The 20,243-nt window shown below is 38.0% G+C and overlaps 1 protein-coding gene across 4 annotated transcripts in view; it reads right to left on the reverse strand.

Moving 5' to 3' along the window:
• akap9 (A kinase (PRKA) anchor protein 9) overlaps positions 1–20,243 on the reverse strand; it is a 98,072-nt gene that overhangs the window by 31,130 nt on the left and 46,699 nt on the right. For 3 of the 4 annotated variants that reach the window (XM_041807918.1, XM_041807919.1, XM_041807916.1), the window contains 7 exons: positions 17,660–17,793; positions 17,195–17,355; positions 14,841–15,046; positions 7,174–7,336; positions 2,686–2,780; positions 2,130–2,247; positions 75–113 (listed from right to left, as the gene is read on the reverse strand). In XM_041807918.1, the coding sequence (XP_041663852.1) occupies positions 75–113; positions 2,130–2,247; positions 2,686–2,780; positions 7,174–7,336; positions 14,841–15,046; positions 17,195–17,355; positions 17,660–17,793 (916 nt within the window). The remainder of the gene's footprint in view (positions 1–74; positions 114–2,129; positions 2,248–2,685; positions 2,781–7,173; positions 7,337–14,840; positions 15,047–17,194; positions 17,356–17,659; positions 17,794–20,243) is intronic. The other variant, XM_041807917.1, reaches the window with a different exon arrangement.

Genomic DNA, 20,243 nt, shown 5'->3' on the forward strand with positions numbered 1-20,243 from the left:
GGTTAGAGATCAATCAGCTACAACCAGAAGGACATAAAATAGGTAGGAGTGAGCCATGCTCAAAGTGGACACACCTGCTTCAGGTGCTGCAACCATTGCAGCTTCAACTAGGCCTACAGGAGAATAAGAAAAGCACAGGAATGTAACATGCTCTTGTTTTTTGTGTTGTGAACAGGAAAACTGTCAGAATAGAAAAGACTGCAGAGAGAACAGCAGTGCCTCTTTGTTTCACAGCAGGAGGAGGAGGAACAGGGAAGGATGCTGTGAAGGAAAGTTCTCCCATGTTTTTCATACCCTTAAATACAAAATACTCACCATTTTTTTGGAAATGTACGGATGGACACCTTTTAATAATACAGGAATTATTATGCAAAATAGAAATATACAGTTTTACAGTAAAATACACAGTACAATCTGTGCAAACAGTGATAGGGATGCAACGCTAACTGGCAACCACAGTTTGAAAATGATACAACTATGGACAATTTGACAAATTTCACAGAGCAGAGGGCCAGCTATCTGCTTTGGGCTTCTTTTATTCAAGGTCAGAGGCTAAGCAGCAAGTTTTGCTTTTATCAAGAAAAAATATGCATTGTTTTTAGGTAACAATACAACCCCAAAACATATATTTTTAAAAGCATTACCTAGACTGGTAAAGAAAATAGTAAAAGTGATGTTTCATCCTTTCATTATCAGTTAATCAAAACAAAATAATTATAGTTATTTACAAATGGACTTCACTCTTATGTCTTTATAAAAATTGGAAAACCATAATAAACAGTGATAAAATTGTAGGCATGTACACTATTGGATTTTTCCAGATATCCGGTATACTGATATTGACAAGTTCAGTTTTGCCGATACTGATATCGATACCAATATTTGAATGGAGCTCTAACCTAAAACTTCAGTCATTAAAACACAAATATTAAAGTTTTAGTATGAACATATTTGTATTTACAAATTTTAGTCCTGTAATCTCTCTTTAAAGTTTTAGGAGTCAGGATGGACAAAGAAGTAGACTTCAGCTGACTAAGGACAAAAGTCCAGCCTAAAACTCCACGGCCTTAATTTAAAGCTGATATAGGCAGATTTCCGTAGCCAAAATATCGGCTGTAAATATGGCAGAAATTTTTATATCTGCTGATTGGATGATCAACTTTGCCAATACAAAATCTTATCTTGAACTCACTGTTGTGATTATTGAATATACGTACTCTATCATGGAATTTGTGTGTACTTGTGTATATTCTAATCAATAGATTTTTTTGTATGAAATGGAGTGACAATTTTTCCTCATCATCCTTTTTAATTAATTAAAAAAATAATTAACAGAGTATTAAAATGACTGATGAGTCTGATTTATTTAATGATTTCTGCACCAACAAAGATTCTCGGTCTGTGTATTTCATACTGTCCAGAAGACCTGGACTTGAGACTCAGATTTATCCTAAAAGAAATACTTCACTTCCTGTGATTTGGTAATTGCAGTAGGCCATAGTGTGATTTCAATTAAATTTTGATTTCAATTTTTTAGCCCCAATTTACAGGGAAAAAGAATATAGAAAAATATTCAATTAACTTTTTGACCCAGGGTTATAATTTTTGTTCTAGCCAAATGATAGCTAATAAATGTTAGCATTTCTATTTGGCTAAAGCAAAACAAAACTACAAAAAAATCCAATCTATGGTATTGTACATTTAATTTAGAGCTGTAGACCTTTCCTGGAAGCCAGCATAGTGCAGATATTTGTAATGTGTACTGTCAACATACATTATCATGAAAGAAGAGCTACAAAAAATAACTGTATTTCCTGCAGTCGATACTGAAGCAGAGTTAATAGATCAAACTTTATCAATCTGTTTCAGGTACAAAACAAGTTATGCTACCTTTAAGTGTCCTTTTTAAATAAACTACTCAGAACTTCAAAGAAAGACAATTAAATAAAGAGTTTACAACAATTATTTTTATGTCCTATTTTATCTTTTTGTATTATAAATCTGCCTTGCTCGCCTCATCTCATCTTAATTCCCTTCTATATTATTTCAGATGAAAGCTTGATAACTTTTATGTAAAGCTAACAAAAAATCTTTATAAATGTTGTCTTTCATTGGTGAGGGATACATACGTAGCTCACGAGCCCCGGCATTCTCCTTCATAGCGTCTTGTTGCCGTGACAGCAGCTCCCGCTCCTCCTGCATCTGAAGCCTCTCCTGCTCTAACTCGTGCAGTCTGCTACCTGTCACCTGAGAGGAGAAACAACATTTAGTGACTTATCAAAATACGTTAATAAGGCTGTTAATATTATAAACAGTTGTTCTTGTGCAGCTTTATTTTTGTTGTTTAAACAAATATTAGGCGATGGTTTTGGGCTTTTAATAACATCTGTTGATATCAACATGTAGAATATCACTAACCTTTCTTTTAAGAGCTACAGCCTGGATTTTTGCATGATGATACATTAAAATAGCACCAAAAATGATCAAGATTACCTTATCAACTTTTTTCCCTGGCAAAGATCTTAACTGGATCAAGCTTAACCTTAAGTAACTGTTCTTCAATGTGAGACACACCTCAACAGTGCCAGAAGCCAAAAACTTCTACCTTCAATCCATGTCAGGTCATGCACTTTTCTTACAATAAGGTAATCATTTTTTCTCTTCTCTGCAGCTGGAATGTCTCACCTGCAGCTCTTGCTCAAGGCTCAGCTGGAGCTCTTCCTTCTGGCGCAACTGCTCCTCCAACGCGGCCCGCTCGCCTGTATAGCCATCAATCAAACCTGCAAGAGAACAGACAGAAAGGGATGGTTATAAAGACTGCTGAAAATACACTCTTTAATTACATTTTTATGTTTTTCTATCCTTACATTCTTGAGATCACTCGACAAGAGAACTGAGATGAATTACTTTGAGCCTAAGCTTGGGTCAAGCACACACGGGGCTGCCATCCAGATGAGCGAGCACTTAACAGAGGATCACCGAATCCAAGGTTACCGACAACAAAACCGTGAACCAAAACATACAAAGGCACATAAACATGCATGCCAATGTGGAGGAGAACACAAGCCAGCATGTCTGACCCATTTTGCTTGACATGAAGCACAAGACTGAGCTGTAAACACATGAAACGCTCCATTATTACAGTACAGCTCACAGGTCAGCAAGCATGAAGAACTGGGACACTACTTCTCAGTTCACAGTCACAGGAGTAAGTTTAAGCACACACTTAGTGTAACAACGAAAAAATAAAATACAAGTTCTGTAATCATTCTTTAGTTTAGAAGAATAAAATATATGCCTTTCCTGGCCTGAGGCGTATTTGTGTGTTAAATAGGCTCATAAAGTACTAAAGCATTTTACAAACAGAGTATGACAGATTGCAAATGTCACCTGAGCTGTCAGGTGATAACCATTATTTCAGACATCTGAGCAGGAACCAAAGCTGTGTTACGTTTGCCTAAGGAGGGATCCCTCTTCAATACACAGCCAGTACCTGCACATGATTACCAGCTAAAAAAAACATTGTCTACTAACTACACAGAGCTATCATGGGAATCTGTTATCACACTGACACTAAACAAATCAACCTCTCTCTACTGTCGATCATATCTTTTTTCTTTGGTAAAACAAAAACCAAAAACAATGTGCTCCGTTTAGTATATTCATTTACATGTAATACGTCATATATGTTTATCAGAGGATCTATTCTCCATGTTGAGCCTGTCTCTTTGGTTTATTCAAACCAGTTTGAAAAGGTCGCACCCTAAGCGCTCACCTGCGTGGATCACCCGCACAATAAGGGTTGAATTATTATTATAATAATCTCTCTCCCTTCATAGGCATGTGCATGAATAGATATCCAGGGGACGCACTCTTAGTTAGTTTCAAACACTCCCTGACAGCTGATTAAGAAGATGCATGACACATAACTAGACGGCATATTTGCTGAGTAACTCCACAACGTCAAACTAAAGGTTGACTATTCAGCATGTCGCAGGAATTCTCTGTAACAGAAGCAGTAAAAGACTAAAACCCCATACATTATTCAAAAGATTATTTTTGTCATAATGATTTTTACGGAATCTCTAATCTGTAAACAACTTTTGCAACAAAAATAAGTAATTTTATTTAATTTTAGCCTCTTAAAAATGATAATTTGCTACTCCTAGAAAAACCAATAAAGTAGAACACATTATGCAAGTCTTCAGATCTCTACACTGGGAGTCAATGGATAGATTTTGAAATCCTGCTATTCATATTTAAAACACTAAATGGACTTGGCCCAAAAATTGTATCTATCGGTAATCTTTTTTTCCCATATGTTAACCTCCTGTTAGCTTCTTTAAAAAAATCATTTGATGAATATTTCTTTTTTACTGATCATATACTTTAATCAACTTTGCAATTCCTGAGTTGTTTTGTTTCTGCTGAATGTCATTTTGTTTATTTCCTTTTGTCATATATTATATCATTATTAATTTTAATGTCCTTCTTCTGTCTTTTGAGGTCTGTAATTGTTATAAATGTTCTGTTTCTAAATCAAGCACTTTGAGCTGCTTATATATGAATGGTGTTGTGCCGTGACACTGTTAGTTTCAATGGAAACCCATGAAAACTAAACTTAATAGTTTGGACCAATCAGCCTCATTTGAGGAGAACCTTGGGTAGCTACAAGCAGTTTTTAGTTTCACTGTGAGCCAATAGCAATGGATGCCTCCAGTGTATCAGTTAGCTTGGATGTAGTTATTGCATAAAGGCAGTTTTATAAAAACTGGACTTGATTCCTTAATGAAATAAAGAGCTAAGAGTCCTACTTAAAGCTTTTCATGATGGAAAAGGTGTTTTCTCTCTTCTTCTGACCTGCTGCAGCATGACATTTAACCTTTACGAGTGAGGTTGAGTTGTACTGTAAGCTGGTGTTTACAATGACTGCCGCCAGGGTAGCAGTAAGCTTGGATATAGCTGTAGAAAAGTGGCAGTTTAATCAGACCTCAACCATATTTCCACTACTATAATTGGCGCCGTGTCCGTCTGTGTCGACTTGCATGTCACACTGTTGCTCCAATTGTCCTTGAAGCCTCTCAGGAGACTACTTGGGTATAGAGGCTCAAAACTGGTGTGTCGAAAAATCATACATATGTACAGATTTTCAAAAAAATCCAAAATTGCTGTGCCTTTTGCTCCAGTTTGCCCCCTTTCCTGTCCCCGTCCACCATTACATCACTTCCCCTGTATAACACGAACTCTCATCCCGCTACAGTGCCGAAGAGGAGAGGGTGTTCGCTCTTGAACACATGCTATAAGACAGAAATGACACAGGGCTCATGAGTCTGGATTTTCTTTATAACTGAGAGAGAAAGTGACAGACCTGGAAAACAAATGGACTTTGTTCAGACATGACCACAGGGAAACAGATTTGGCACGCCTGGATGTGATGTTACACCTGCTCCATGATCCTCAGGTAAAGCACTTCTCCGTGCTCATTTTAAACAAGATAACACAGGAGATGTGTCACAAGATGTGTCACAGTTTATTTAGACATCACCATTAGTCTACTTTCTGTGGGAGCTGATGAAGTGTATGCTGTCATTAATGTGACAGAGCGTTCATCTAATCACCTTCCCAGAATTTATTTTTCATGTCCTGCCCTTCCCAAATGCTTTGTATGGGGGGTTCCTTAGGTGAATGTGAAACATATCCATTGGCTATATAAAACAGTCCATCTGCCATGTCAGGTTAGGACAAGGAGGCCCCTTTCGTCTCTTTGCTGATTCTTTCTGGTATGAAAGTTGAGTTTCTCTAACAGTAAGACTCATCCTGCTTTATTTTTACAGTCAAATGTACTTATCACTAATCTTAGCTGTATTAAAGGTTAAAAAAGGTTAAAATTCATAATTCAATTCAATAAAAATAGCAAGATAAAACAAGCTTGTTATTAAAGCTCTTGAGAGGAACTTTCAATTTAAGTCAATTTGGGTATAGCTTGTGGACAAAGCAGCACATTTTTTTCTTTGTTTATTTAGTCCAGTACATATCTAAGTAGTTTTTTCAGCAAATCACCCGGATCTTTTATGATATCACTCTTCAAAAAGAAAAAGGATCTTTCTGAAGCATGACTGACACATACTCCCCTTCCTACAGCACTTTTAGGCATTAAAATAATTGCACGCAAACAATCAATCATTATGCTGATAATCTTACATGATTTTTCGGTTAATACTAAAAGCTTTAACACATTTTACAGTGTTTTATAACCTGATAAACCTCAAAATAGGAACTTTAATCAATAAACTTATTAGTTGGCTAATCATTTATAACACTATAAAATGCTGTAACCCCGTACAGAATTGTTCCTTTCTTTAGCTATCATAGCTCAACGCATGTTCGTACTTTTTAATCTTTTTCCCTTTAAAATTTAAAGCTCTTTATCACAGTAAATATTTGCTAATCTTCAGCAGCTCTGCAGGATTACATAAAACAAACAGCAGAACAGGATACAACATCAGTAAAAGACAGTGTGAGATTAGGAAAAGCTGTAAACTCACCGCTGATCAGTGTGTACACAAAGAAAAACAAACCCGTGTTGTATATATGCCGAATTGTGTGAAGGACCTAAAGCCAGCCCAGTCGACGGTGTTTGTTGTGCGAGAGAGTGAGTATGGCTGTAACAGTTAACCCTCATGGACCAGCTGTCTCTGACATGGATGAGGCACGAGTTAACAGCCCATCCAAACCAAACAAAACCTGTCACAGCTCTTTAACTCTTATCTTAAATTAACTTTCTGATGAACTAAGGCTGCTCTACCTTAAATACCTTCACTTCTAGACACAATCCCTCATAAATAAGTAGCCACACATGTTATCAGACGTTCAAATGCAAACCACAGACAGGCTGGCAAACAGGAACCACCAGTTGTCCATTTTTCACCACAGATGGTCTAACACTCCTTTACTCTCCCTTTCAAACAGCTGATGCCATCACTCCCCTTCACACCTCCCTCCTCCCAAACACACACAAACATGTATTTCACTTCAGCAGCTTATGCTCCTTGTTTAGTATGGATACACACTGCCACATCAATGGAATCAGTCTTTCATTCATGGCTTCTTATTTAAAGGCTGCATTGGAAGTTATGTTTGTTTCTTGTCGTAATAATAGAAGAAAAAACTCACCCTCAGCGCGGTGGAGCTCTAGAGCGAGCTGTTCTCGTGCTCGGGCTTCCTCAGTCAGCCTGTCCTGTAGCTCTTCTTGCTTCTGCAGCAGCTCATTCATCTCCTGGTTGTGGCGGAAGGACTCTCGCATCAGCTCAGTCTGGGTCATCCGGGCATGTTCGAGCTAAGAGAGGAAAGGGCAGACACATGAGAGTTACAATGTAGGACTACAATGTAGGACTGCACTCTGACTTACATTCGCTAAAAAGAACAACAACGTAACAGAACAACCATTTTCAATCAAGAGGCTTTACACTAGTTCAGTTTAAGGAGAGAAATTATTTGGTCTGTGCAAACAAAGCTGTTAAACCCTGTTATAGGAAGTTTTACACAGTCTTGATCCATGCTCAGTAAAGGGTCACTCTGTTTAGGCCTTTTATGCATTGCTTTAGCTAATCTGTATAATTAAATGGAAATCAAGCCTGTAGGGTTTGGAGGAAAAAACTTACTTTTAACACCCTATGTCAATATTGATTAATTTAGCTGCAGTTGCCATAAATGTAAGAACTTTCTTCTTATTTAGTTTTCCTGGCTTATCACCTATCACAGGTTAATTCTATTATGTCTCAGGCTGTCCCCAACAAAGGATTTACGTAGTCTTAACTGATTGGTCAGATTTTCACTATAGTTAACTAATCGTACAGTAAAGAAGATCAACAAGGAAGTCTATATTTGTTCTGAGGTGAAGCAACACAGAGTTAGCAAAGTCAGCTGCATAGTGACAAGCAGATATAACCTCAAACATTGTGCAGCACCAATAAAGATACAGGGACACACTGTTTTAACATCAGTATCAGCCTTGCAGCCAAACATCTGCTATCAAGAAAAAATGTAGCATGAATAGATATCAGTAGCCAATGCTTATTGGTTCAATCCCTTTAAAGCTGGAATCAAGTAACATCGGTGGTTGCCATCATCTAAACTGTTACTTCAAATATCTGTATCAGTTTGGCCAGAGATGTTACTGAATTTTTAATATCGCAGTGACAGAAGCATCTCATTGTTGTCGTGGACATGTAACAGTTCCAAACGATGGCACTTCAGGGTGAAAAGTGTCCTCATCATCCTTTGCATTCCACTCGCAGCACAAACAGCGCAAAAATGCTGGCTACTTCTTATGGCGTGGGACTGAGTGACAAAATTTTTTAAATTGTGGAGGCGATGACACAGTCAACAGGGAATACGAGTAACATGAGGGGCCACTTGGCAAATCATCAACCTGAAAAGATTTGTAGCATGACCGTGAGCACCAGATGCGAGGGGCAGAATCAAGCCGGACCGAAAGACTCTTAAGGAAGCGTTCATAATCCCACTTCTCCAAGACATCGTGAGGGCTCAGCAGATCAAAAGGTATCTTGTGAATATACCACCAAAAACCTAAGGGTGGACAACAAAGGCTTTAGAAGGTTACTAAACAAGTTGGAACCAAAGTATAAGTATATATATTTTAAGCCTAATACATACCTACAGCACTTTTATGTACATAGTGTAATAGTCAAAGTGCCACTGTTGTCTAAAAAAATGCTGATGTCACTTTTATCTTTTTTTTTTTTTCTTTTTTGTACCTCAAAAAATATCATACCGTTGACTTGTTTTGGTATTATTGTACCAAGAGACTTTGATGCCTTTCCATTCCTAGTATAGTGTTCAAGATCTTGTTTCTTGATCAAGATCAGTAGATAAGAGGGAGCTGATGCACCACTGACCATGCATCTTCTCAACCCTGCATTCATCTTCTCAATGCTTTAAATCTTTGGATACTGTATACCATGGGTGCTGAGGTTCATTACCAGTTTAAGTCCTGAACTCCTCATTGTATTATGTGTGATCAAGTGGGTTAGCCTTCTTTGACCACCCAAAGTCAAAAGCATCGGCATACTCTTATTTTTAAGGCTACAGTAAATCTTCTTCCCTCATACTTGTGTAATGTCATGCATGTGAAAAGTGCTGGAATTTACAGTTTTTGCTCTGTGACTCAGTCACAAAATTTACTTTTGCTCTCTGTTCCCAAAGTCTGTGTCAAAATGTGTAAAAGGAGTTTCAGGTATTTTCCTGAATTATGAGTGTCAGATTCAAGAGAATTTAACATTTTGTTTAAAAGTTTTGCAATCTAACACCTTGTTTTAATATCTTTGACACACACCTTTAGCAGGTAGACCATTTGAAACACTACTCATATGATACGGAGTCTAACTATCCTAGCACACAGCTGATTGTATACATTTAACAGCAGCTCTGACACGGGGAGGATGAGGTGTGGTTCTTCGGTCAATTAGTGTTGAGGTCTTCTCATAAAGTTGGCAGAAATGAGCAAAAAAACCTGACTCAGTTTATGCCATTTACGCTCAGAATATCATTCTCTTACGTTACTTTAATTTACCTGCTCTGGCGGCTGGTAGGTCGAGCAAATTCACTAGACACTGCTCAAAAGTACTAATTTGGCTGGAAGTAATTTGCCACACTGCTGTGTTACAAAAACATGCATTGATACAGGCTGATTTTTTAATAGAATCATTACAAAGTTAAAATTCAGGTACCGTGACAAGCTTAGCAGGTAATGTTTAATTTTGGATTTGATGCTTGTATGAAAGCTGTGTGGGTTTGAAATGCTTTTGTTTACCTTTCACTTGGTAATAAGCATGATCTCATCTCATGTGGAACCGCAGAACAAAGTTCAGAAAAAAGTTACCTTACAGGCACATAAAATCATATCTTATCTATTCTTAGATTTAAAACAACAGAAAACATACTCATCCTGAAATTAATCCTAAAGATGTTGGTTTTAAGTTAAGCCCACTTGAATAACAGACGTCTTTTTCTACTAAATATAAAATGTTGGTTTTATTCCACATCAGTGTGATTCATTTTAAGTACAGTATTTGAAACTGGAATACTGATAGTTCAAGATAAGGAAGTTGCACCAACATTCTGTCATTACTTTAAAGAAAATCTGTATTATAATTATACATGGTTTTGATCACACAGCTCCTATTTTTTGTTTATTATATTAAAATAAGACTGACTTCAACACGCACTTCGACTCCAAAAAGAAGGTACTTATTCAAAGCAATAACAAAAAGAGGCTTTGTGCAGATGCAACACAAATAAACAGGAACATTATATTTGCATCAGGATCTTCTAGCAATTTATTAGAGGAAACCAGGCACAAAATCATCATAATGCAATAACCTGTCATCCTGCTCACATTCATTGGATGGTTACTTTACATAGATTACCGTATCTCCTCGAGCAAAGGTCTTATTGCAACATTATGGGAACCAGGAAGTGGTAAAGTGACCCTCCCTCATAGAAGCCATATAATCTTTCACTGACTGATTCGAAGCAGCACTGACAGAGCCGCTGTGCTGCTCAGTGGAATGACATTAAAGTTGCATTACATCTGCATCTGCGGACCTGAACTACATAAAACTGGTGGAGAAAGTGTACCTTTAAAAGATTAATCAACATCCCAGTTCTCTTCCCCTACAGAACAGATGAGAAATAAACACAAGCCAAGCTCAGGTGCTGCAAACTTACTGTATAAGGAGGGGTGGGTAAGGAGATTTTGGAGATAACTTTAAGCAGGTGACCATTAGTCCTGTGATTGACGTGTGATATCTGGGTCTGCACCACCACAGCATTTTTCTCATTTAAGGTGCTGCACAATGGGAAAGGTCGGGGAAGTGGTACACGAGATTCCACCTCGTATACATCCTGGTCCTCCCCTTCCACCCACGTGGTGCTCTGCAGGCTTGAGTTCCAATATGAGCGGTAGGAGTCCATGGTGAAGGATGGATGGTCAAATAAAGGGACTTTGGTTTAATGTGTCCGAGCTGCTTCTCTGAAGTCATCAAAGGAGGTTTCTGTTGGCCATTATCTGCTACCAAATGAGCATGAAGTCCAGTGGGAAATGAACCAGAGAGCAGCGTTGTGGATAGCTCCAAGCAACAGTTTCTATGTGTTTTCCACACACACTGGGAGAGTAAACAACATCTGAAGAGGGTGGCATTCAGGTCATGTCAATCACTCTGCTCATTGTGGTGGCATAAGAACTCCAGGTAGATGTTGAGAGGGAAAGTCATCCAAAAACAGTTGAAGAATTTGCTGCAAAAAGTGTCATCCTCGGCAGCAGGTGAAAGTCCCATCTTGCTTAGACAGATTAAAAGACATTCCTAAACATAACCGCAGGAGGTATTTTAAGACAGAAGCAGGCATTTCTTCTTCTTCAGTTGTCTCTGTAGATCTCTAGTCCTCTGTCTCTCTCTCGCTGTTCTCTCTGACCTTCTTTCCTCAGAATGAAACCGTATCATCCCGCTCCGTGAAGCTCACACCCCCACGTCTGCTCTGGCTCGCTCTCTCTCCCTCTCGCTCTCTCTCTCTCTCACTAGGGATTCATTAACAACACTACAGCACCGTAGCAACCCTTCAACCTGCAGGGAAGCCCGCCCCTCAGGGGCCCCTTTTAATTGTTCAGTCCAAGCTGTAGGAAATGAAATGACAGCGCTTGGATCTAAGGATCACTTTTTCCTCTTTACTTCCTTCTTGGACTGCTGTCATTCCTGCTCCACGCATGCTCAAGCGCCCGTGCCATAACATTACTCACTGCTCTCTCTCCTATCACAGGGAGGTTTACTCACCCCAGGCAGGCAACTGTCACTCTGTTACACTTTACCCACGTGCTTTAAAGGGAAAAATATAAAAGTCCTAAACTTCCTGGGCTTCAGCAGCTCAAGACGGCAGGATTCCTCCTCTGCTTCCTTCATCAACCGCTTCAAGCAGGATACTGTTTGGCACAAGTGGGAGGGACGCAGGTGTGGCTTTAATCAGAAGAGCCAGGTAGGTTTGCAAATAGCTCACACGCACTTCTTATACACACAAATAGCCCACAGACAGCACACGCCCTTCCAACAAAAACTTGTCAGACCAGATTACCTCTGTACGCAGACGCAGAGAGGGGGGGAAAAAAACAGAAAAGCAATTAAGGTGTTGTGACTTGCTGCTGTTTGTTCCCACCTACTGTCTCTGTTTGGCTGCCATCACACTGACTGCACACCAAAAATGTCCACCTCAGACAATAGAGAGGGAGCAACGGGTGAGAAAACACCTTCAGCAGGAAAATTATTTACAGCACCAGGTTAACAAAGACACTTAACATTCCTGACTGGCTTGTTACATCAATCTCTGCTTGTGACGTTGCTACACAGACAAGACTAATGGATAACAGATCAATAGCACAAGGGCAATCATTGAAGAAGCCATTAAAGGCGTCGTTGATTGCGAGTTTATTGGGCTGTTAATTTTGAGCACATGGAGGTGATGTAAAATGTGAGAAACATAATCTGTGTGTAAATCTGCTGGTAGTTTAAATTTCTGGGCAGTTTCTTGACATAATGGTCTATAAAATATCAGGAAATCATGACAAATGGCAAAATTTCCAGAAATATGTTGGCATATTTATGTTATTATTCCAGTGTGTAATGTAAAGAACAACAGCATTTAAAAGAGCAAAATATAAACATTTTTGAAGATGTAACCAGTATTTTTCAATGTTGGCAAATAGAATGTTTGAAAATAGTGCCAGTTTTTCAGCTACTAAATTTCCAAAGTAATTTAAGAACTGAATGAGCTGTAAGATTTTTGATTTTGCAACTGTGGGGAATTATTTTTAGTGAAAATAATTAGTTTAAAAAAGTTGACTGATAAGAAATCAAATTGGTCATTTAGTTTTTCTATTCTGTGATTTAGAAAATAAAGCGAAAAAATGCTCAATAAAAGGAAAATAGAAGTGGTAAAAAAAATTTAAAAATGCAAATACACATTTTTTTTGTGTGTTTGGGCAATGAAAATATTAAAACATGCATAAATTAAAAAAGTACCAATTATTCAGCTCAAAAAGTTCCAAAATAAGTTTAGAATTTGAGGCGCTAGTAAGAAATTTTTTGGGAGGGGGGATTTTGTAACTGTGGGAAATAATTTTTAGTGAAAACAATAAGTAAAACATCTAAAGTAGACAGATAAGAAAGAAAATTGGTAATTTCATTCTCCATTCCGTGATAAAACCCAAAGTAAGTGAAGAAAGATGCTCAATTAAATGTTAAAAAGTGGGTGCATTGAAACAAAAATTTCAAAGAAATGCCTTCAAAAACTGACTACATAATGTTCAAACAGCTCTCACTCTCTGATGTTGATATTTCTTTAAATCTATTTTTAGATCGCCAAGATAAAATCCATCTGAGCGCGAGTAACACGTGAATTTCAGCCGAGAGGAAGATGTGCCATGCAGTCAGTTACTGTAACACTCGCTGGCCTAGTTAGACTGCCCCCGTCTCTGCAGGCTGACATCGAACACAGCGGGCGCTCTACATGCACAGCCTCAGGGGGGGCTGGAGCTGGACCGCACTATGATAGGCTGATGGAGCAGACAAAAGCTCAGTGTAAATACCGCTCGTATCTATAGGCAACCAGTGGGAATGAAGCAGCTCTTTTGTGTGTGAACTCCAGACAGGCCAACTTTGTTGCCGGCTACATTTTGCTATCTCATCCCCCATTATTTGTCCATGAACAGGCGTAGAGACCCACAGAAGGGTTAACAGTGTCGAGTGTGTCCATTTAAATGTTTTGACAAAAGCCTAAATGTGTGACTACCAGAGCTTTCTGTTTGGATGGAACGTTTTTAGGCACGCACACCAAGTATCTTTAAAGAGCTTTCTCTTTCACTTTGCCTTTTAATTGCCACCATAGAGAAATGCCACAGCTGACATAAGATTATTTTCATTGTATGTACTCTGCTTTTTGTATGATGCCTCTATTTTTAACTCAATTGTCTTATTTATGTCTGTACGTTTATTTGAAAACTTCTCTGTAAAGCATCTTAGTTGAAATTTTTGTTTTAAAATGTGCCCAATAGAGGGTTACCTTTAGTATCTAACTTTATGGAACCGATTTTAGCTAATTACTAGAGAGATTCTACCTACAATCTCTCATTTACAGCTAGGCCCAATGCATCTCTAAAGTCAGTCCATGATGCTCTTAACACACACTAACCAGAATATGGAAAATATTCTAAATCACTTATATATTAGCATCACCGCACATGCTCCCTATAAAATCCATACTACAGTTTAAAAGTGTTCTCCCTCTTAAAGCTCTTAATTGTCAAAGGGCTCATTGTGTCATTTAACACCTCTAGAACATCAGGCTCCCAAAGGCTCATATGGTTATGGCTTTAAGGTGTGGAAATTCTCTCAAAGTAAAATGGGAAGTAGAGCTATCAGCTTCCAGGCCACTCCCTTCCTACCATTTAGGATTCAGGGAAGCAGACACTATCTGTTTTTTACAGAATAGGATCTCAGCTTCTTTTTGATAGATGTCATACATAGGACTGGCTCAGACCTAGTTATGCTGCTGTAGGCTTAAGACTTACTTTAATGGCATTGTTACAGATAATCTACAACATCTGTTTACCTGAAAGAAAAATGCAGCATTTAAGGGAATGTTATCATTTACTTTCTGACAGAGAGTCAGAGGACGAGATTGATAATAATGTTTGTGTAGTGCAGTAAGCCAGAACATTAACAAAAATGAGTGGACATTAATGAATTGATAACTTAAAAATGTTCAGTCTGTACCTGGTTGGTTGTGTCAGTGATTGCCATCAACATCTTCTTCAGAGCGGTCTGGAGTCGGCTGCTGATGCCCATCAGGTATTCTTCGTTCTCCAGTTGTGTCCCCGCCCCTAACAGCAGGCTGTCGATCATCTGCTGAGACAGCTCCAGACCCTCTTCAGCCTCCGTCTCCTCGGACCACAAACTCCCTTCATCTGCACCCGACTGACCTGGTATGACCGGAGGATCAGGGAGGAGAAACATATTAGACATGAATCCAACAAAGACTATGTCATCAGTATGTAACAATTACCTGTCTCTCTGGATGGGTTTACAGTTGTAACTTTTTTTGCTCTCAGTTTTAGAGATACACCTAGAAACTATGAGAAAATGATCAGCAAAATGATGCCAGCCATGTTTAGTGACTTTCACCTTTTCAGATAACTTGATGAAGATCAAGGCTGGATATTTGACAAAGTTTAGGAGATGCTTTTGTGTAATTTATACAATATGCTAACATACATGAAGAAACAAGAGGTCTGGTTGTGCTAAATATAGACCTATAGTACTAGTGTAGGCACACATACATCGTCCGGATCAAATGAGTACAACATGCTCACGTGACCGTGCCTTTAGGCTAGTTTATGTGATGTAATCTGCATATCTGTATATGTAAGCCATCACGCTCTCATTCTCAGAGCAACATCATGCTGGCAGAAAGCTGCAGTGTGGGTATACTGCATTGAAGTTTAGCTGTCTTTAAACATTTTATCGACAGGGTTGTAACAATGCTGACATGCAGGTGCACTGTGATGAGGCAGAGGACATTTTAAAGCATATGGGCAGTGAATTGTGTATCTTACTGGTTCTGAAAGAATTTAATTCTGTGCAGTAGAATGAGGTAGATTTGCATCATAGCATGCTCAACAGCTCCAGTCTATCGTCAATAAAATAACTGTATAATAAATTGACACATTCGCGACCACTGAAAACAGTTTTGTTACCCCCTTTATGATCCCCACCAGTTGGGAACCACTGCCCTCTATGATGGAGTGACATTAATTCAGTTATCTTACATTCAGAGTACTGAGACTGTCAGCTTTGAGTAAACTTGTGCCATATAAACAGGGGTTCAAACAGTTTCTCCTACAAGGTGACTGAATTACAACAGATTAACAAACAAATTTTCTTAACCACTACTTACAAAGATATTATCATGTTTTATAGATGCAATTGTAAAATATTTGCAGCAGACAGTGTTGCAGAGAAGAACAGACACCGATGCAACACCGATTCATAGTGTTTTAGTTTTACTAAAACAAAGCATGTAAAAGTAGAAATGACAGACTTGTCCATTGATCCACGGCTTTTCAAGTTTGCTATACTGTCGTTAGGTTATTGACTGTGGTTGCTGTGGTATTACAGTTTACAACTATCAACTAATTAACATGTGACTTAGTTGTTTTCAGCTCCCATGGAGTTACTAGCTTCAGTTTGTGAACTACTGAGTGGGAAAACCAATCCAGTGTTTCACAGACATCTGAATTGAAGTATTCTGTGTCCATGTTGTTGTTTGCATTCGAACAAGTTTCATTTCTGCATCACAAAAGTCCAAATGACAAATGTGCACTTCTAATGTGTCATCAAATATGTGGATTCTCTATCAATAACATAGACACAGAGACTCATAGGGTTGTCACGATACCAAAACTTAAAAATTCTAGTAAAACTTGAAATTCTAGTAAAAATAAAACCACATTACTTGTTTTGATTCAGTGATACAAAAATAAAGTCCTAGGCACCCAGCTGTGGGTAATTTTTGATTTGTTTTCTAACCAGAAATCACAGGTAGATGCCAGCATTTTGTCTGAATTGTATTAAAACACTGGGAATGTTTCCATTTGTCTGCAAACTTTGATGAATTATTCCTCTCTTAAAACCCTGTCATATGATACAGATATACTTTTTTCCAGCTAAGGTACTTTTAAGTACTAGAGATCATTCAAATAACATCACATTTTATTGTTTTAAACCATATGGTATTGAATAAGTATCAAAATATTGGCATGTTGACAGTGTTATTGACCAATTGCACAGGACAGCATGTTGTCTGTTAGTTGTTTTGGATGTGTCTAAAAAGATTAAGAATTATAGTTTAAAACTGATATAAAGCACATCTTTTGTTATCTCGATGTAACAAATGCAAAGTGATTCTCCACTCTATAAATGCAGCAAAGCGAAGATACCATTCTTCTGGTTCTGCAAGAACCTAATTTAAACACATTGCATTACGTAATTAAGCCATAGATTTAGGTTGGTGGGATCTTAAACCTGTTCCTTAAATACAGACCATAACATTGACACTAAACTAAGCTCACCTCTTGGTGTGGAGAGTGGTGGTGAGCCCTGCTGCCCTCCCCTTGAGGCGTCTCGCAGACTCTTCATGTGGAGGCCCATCGTTTCTTCTGCTGCTGCTGTAGTCTTCAGGACGTCAACGAGAACTTGACTGAGTGTCTTGTTTGCCTTATGCAAAACGTTTCTGAAAACACCAAAAATAGTCTTGTTAATAAAAGTGTTGAGAAAAGTTCAATGATTCAATATTTATAGAGCAGATCAAGAAAAATAGCTTAAACAAAGCTAGAATAATCTAAACTTTGAAAGACCATGCACTAAATATTTAGTCTACTTTGATTCAAATGGAATTCAATATGAATTTAACATAATGAATCCAGAGCACAACAAGAAACAATAGTGCAGCAAGGTTATCATGACATGCACTCAATACATAGCTCATTAAGCAAGAATGTTCTCCTCTATCTTAACAATGCAGTTTCTGTCCGTACCTTTCTGTCTCTTTTTCAGGGGACTCTCCATCATCCTGGGAGAAAAGTCTGCTTCCAGCAGCCTGCCTTATTCTTGGTCCCCCTGGATCTTCCTCCTCAACTTTCTCTCCACCACCGCCTCGAGTCTTCAATGTCTGAACGGGCAGCAGAGAGAACACAGACAGCAGCCCCGTCATTGCAAAGTTTCAGTGAGAAAAAAGAGCCCTGAAAACTCGGCACAGCAGAAGACGGAGCGTCTGCATGTTCACCCATTAGAAAAAGTGAATTCAAATGAGGCGCAGCGTAAACAAACACTGCCCCTCTGCAAGTGCACACAGACGCACACACAAGCACAAAGACGCACTTCAAACTCCCAGAGCCCAGAGAAACACTAGTATCTTTGTGCTGCTATGGCAACAGGTGCACCTGAGGCACAGCAGCTTCAACAGGCAACAGCTCCACCGTGTGGAGGGAAACCTGATAAGCAGTTCTTCTTCAACATGAACGACAGATCAGAGACACTGAAACATATTTCAGTCAAAGAATAGCTGCTGTTTAAACGTTTTATAGTTTTATGAATGACACAGCTCAAAGTGCCAACAACTAATGCACTAATCACTTACTACGTGTGCTTCAATATGCATCTTTTTAATCACTGATTGCTGCATTTGCATACTAGTGTAGTACTATTATCGAGAGCTGTGAACAGTTGAAGGTTATTAATAATGAGTTGTGTGAATTAAAAAAAAACACAAAAGCTATTTCAGCTCTATTTTCTGAGTTGATAGAACACATCTTTTCTTTTAAGTAAACAGTATTCGATCCCTTTAAGTATTTTTTGTCATTGACCCAAACTATTGGACAATCATCCCTTAATCTGTAAAGTTTCCTTAGAACACCTTTGGGCATTTATACACTTTTGCACCATGAGTGAAGTTACTAGCTCTGTCAGCCAAGCCCTGCCTGTGGTGAACAACCACAATAATTAATGGATGATATACTGAACATAATGAAGGAGGGCTTCCTGCTGCAGTGTGCACCTTCCAGTCTTTGTCCCTTGAAGCCACTTAATTTATGTAGTCACATAAATCTTCAAGATTGAATAATGTGAAAGAAATAACAGAAAAATGCAGTGGATGGAGGACTTCTAGCTTTATATAAAGGACTAAAACATGTTGTTTTGCGATTAATTTAAACAAAATTTTTAAGGATAGGAAAGTTTCAACAGTGTAGTTTAACTTTAAAAAGTTAACCCAACATAAATATATGAATATTAATTACTCAAATACAGATTTCCACTACTTAAAAACTTTGATGTAATTAGTTTCAGCAAAAATTTTGAGAATTTCAACTTTTTTGGTTTTACAGTGTAAACATACAGTGCTTAACAAATTTATTAGACCACCTGTCATATTTGTCTCAAAGACCATCTAGCATCATGAAGTGCTTTAATGCGGACTCTTTCATTTTCAGTCAGCTCTCCATGTTTTACCATTTTGACCAGGAATGAGGGATTTCAAACTGAATTCACCCAAATTTGAGCCGGCTCACTGGGCTTCTCTGAGAAGTCAGAAATTAATCAAGCATAACATTCAACCACTAAAACTCATTTTTCTGTTCAGGAATGAAAGTTAAAAACTATAATTTGACATATTAATCAAGAAATAATAATGTGCTTTACTATTTTTTCCAGGTTTTTTGTAAATCAGTCAATTTGAAAATTCATGGATAATAATAATAATTATATTTTAGCATTAAAAATATCATTTGGGTTAAAGAGCTTCTACATATTGGTGTATTAACCATTGCAGAAACATAAAAAATGATTTAGGTAATTACCAGTGCTGTTAATTTAGGGCAGCTTTGGCATGCACCTTACTTTGGTTAGAGTTAGGGTGGTCTAATAAATTTGTTAAGCACTGTATATAACTGATATCACAATATTGCATTTTTACACCTCAGCCTCCTGGCAAAGCTTATCCAGTTTAGTTTTAATAGACTTTTTTTGCAACGTATTTTTAAATGAACTTATCTGAGACTTAATTAAAATTGCTAACCTGAATTCCTGGATGTATGCTGTTGGCCTCATTGCCGAAGTCATTTTTCAGTAAAGCACATATCATGGATAATGTGCAGGGATGGGTTCCTATTATACAGCTTTTCAAAAGGGCAAATTAACACTATTTGACTGAAGGACAAGCTGTAGATTTATCATCCTACACACTCCACTAAAGTCCTTCCCTTTGTTGTGTCTGTGTTTCTGTTTGTCTTGCTGTTGTTTTGCTACTGTAACTATGAAGTAAAGGCAATAACACTGTCTCTTTTGTGTGCTGGAGAATAAGAAGAAGTTTAAATGGGTCAAGCTGAAAGGAAGCCAACACATCCTGACTTCTGTTTAATACTGCTAATCTTTTTACTACTGCTAAAATAAAATGAATGAAGTTAACACAAATTGAAAAAGCAAAAATGGCATTTTATAAAGTATTAAATCGAGTGCTAGTGTTTTAAACACCTAGGAAAATTTCTAGCTGTTGTTTCAGAATTAAAAAAAAATAATCATGACTTTGTTTTGTAAACTATCTCTGGGCCACATCTATCCTTTAAC

This window comes from Cheilinus undulatus, linkage group 16 (genome assembly GCF_018320785.1).
Source record: "Cheilinus undulatus linkage group 16, ASM1832078v1, whole genome shotgun sequence".
In the NCBI taxonomy this organism is placed as follows: Eukaryota; Metazoa; Chordata; class Actinopteri; order Labriformes; family Labridae; genus Cheilinus; species Cheilinus undulatus.